The sequence below is a fragment of the Sardina pilchardus genome, chromosome 13 (assembly GCF_963854185.1).
Source record: "Sardina pilchardus chromosome 13, fSarPil1.1, whole genome shotgun sequence".
Classification (NCBI taxonomy): domain Eukaryota; kingdom Metazoa; phylum Chordata; class Actinopteri; order Clupeiformes; family Clupeidae; genus Sardina; species Sardina pilchardus.
In genome coordinates, this window is record NC_085006.1 from 16,592,178 (window position 1) to 16,593,940 (window position 1,763).

A 1,763-nucleotide genomic window follows, 5' to 3' on the forward strand; every position below is an offset into this window, starting at 1 on the left:
TAATTTTAGTCCGGCCTGGTGACCTTCCCATGTAAGGAAAACAGTGATAGGGGAGGAGTAGGGGAGATAAAGAAAAGCTATAAAATGCACACATACCCTCTGAGAGCTGCTGCATAACACAGTGAGGGACTTGGCCATGCAGAAAACACTTGCCCTTTGTGTCCTAGTGACCACCTACCTGTGCCTGGTGGCTGGGGATGTGGTGACCAACTTCTACGACATCCCAGAATGCTACGAGTCTTTCCACAAGGGCTGGATTCCTGACCTGGGAAAGGACAGGGCCGAGGTGGTTAAACTCTGCCACCGTTTCAACAACCAGTACCACTTTGCCACGCTGTACGACACATATCACCGCATAGCGGTCTACTCGGCCTACATCTTTGAGCCCAGCAACGGAGGAGGCAGGGAGAAGCGCTGGTTTATTGAGCCTCAGGTGAGTCCTGCAGGTGAGACCCACAGGTCAGTCCCACCAGCCGTAATCAGCATCAGATGTCAGAGATGAAACACTTACACTTCTGAAACAAAAAGATCTGATTGTCCTTAAAGATCAGTTTGACGTTTGATGTTTGATTACATATCTTTAGGGAACAGGCAATGATTAATCTAGCTTTGGGGATCCCACTGTGTTGTCCAGTTTGCATACAGTCACAGTAGTCAAGTTTTAACATTTAACAGATGTCAACATACAGTATTATAACGTGTTCCCCCTTATGGACTCAGTCTCAAGTGCTTATACTGTAACATACGCTCTAACTTCCAGCTGGTGGATCCCTCATGGAGTGGGGAAATGAAAGATGGCTACTGGCTTGGGCAGGACAACCCTGATATTTACCTGGGCGAGAAGCAGGCTCTGAATGAAGACTACACACACTCTGGGTTTGACCGAGGACACCTCAACCCCAACGGTCATCATGCTGGTAAGTCTAACTCCACACTGGACTCATTCTGTGACACGCACCATGTATGACTTTCCTGACTTATCTGGCATAGTGGTTACAATGGCCGTATGACTTCTGAAAGATCTCACCGCATACAGTACATAAGATATACTGTAGCTTTTGTCATCATGTATCCCAAAATAACCATAATTTGTGGTCCTTGTCTTTACTATTTAGTTCCAGGACGCAACGCCACCTTCACCCTCACAAATGTAATTCCCCAAAATCCTAAACTCAACCAGAATGCCTGGCGAATCTATGAGACCAAGCTCACGGAGAAGTTTCTAAATTGCCCCTACCAGGCCCATGTCCTGGTAGGCGCCATCCCCTCCGAAAACAACTGGATTGTCAAGAACAACGTCAACCGTGTCAACATCCCAGAGTACATCTGGAACGCCTACTGCTGCATGGGCCACAACGGCTGGGCTGAGTTCAGCGGCGGTGCAACGGCCCTCAACACGGAGCAGAACATTGTAGTAGAACGTACTCTGGAGGAGATGGTTGAGTTCCTCCAGCAGCACTCCAACACACCTGTGGGGGAACTGTTCCGGGTGTGTTAAGTAGAGAATCAAATACTAGCTTTGACAGCAGTAGAGCTCAGTATGTGATATGGTAATTGGCTCCTGGCTGAAACAATTAAATGGCCTTACATTATCCTGTGTCTTTGTTAGTGATTCAAACTCAGTGACCTTTATGGTCCACTATAAACATACAGTACTGTTATCCAAAATGGCTCTGTTCTGAGGGTTGACTAAACACATCCCAAAGGATGACATTAATGAGATATGCTAGCATATACTGTAAGAATGCCAAATGTCATATATA

At 46.7% G+C, this 1,763-nt stretch overlaps 1 protein-coding gene across 1 annotated transcript; it reads left to right on the forward strand.

The window, feature by feature from the left end:
- The first annotated feature begins 125 nt into the window (after positions 1-125).
- On the forward strand, positions 126-1,558 carry si:dkey-243k1.3 (endonuclease domain-containing 1 protein-like). The gene is made up of 3 exons (XM_062552933.1): positions 126-433; positions 761-917; positions 1,116-1,558. Exons 1-3 carry the CDS (start codon positions 137-139, stop codon positions 1,496-1,498), a joined length of 837 nt encoding a protein of 278 aa, XP_062408917.1. The 5' UTR covers positions 126-136; the 3' UTR covers positions 1,499-1,558.
- Positions 1,559-1,763: the final 205 nt, after the last annotated feature.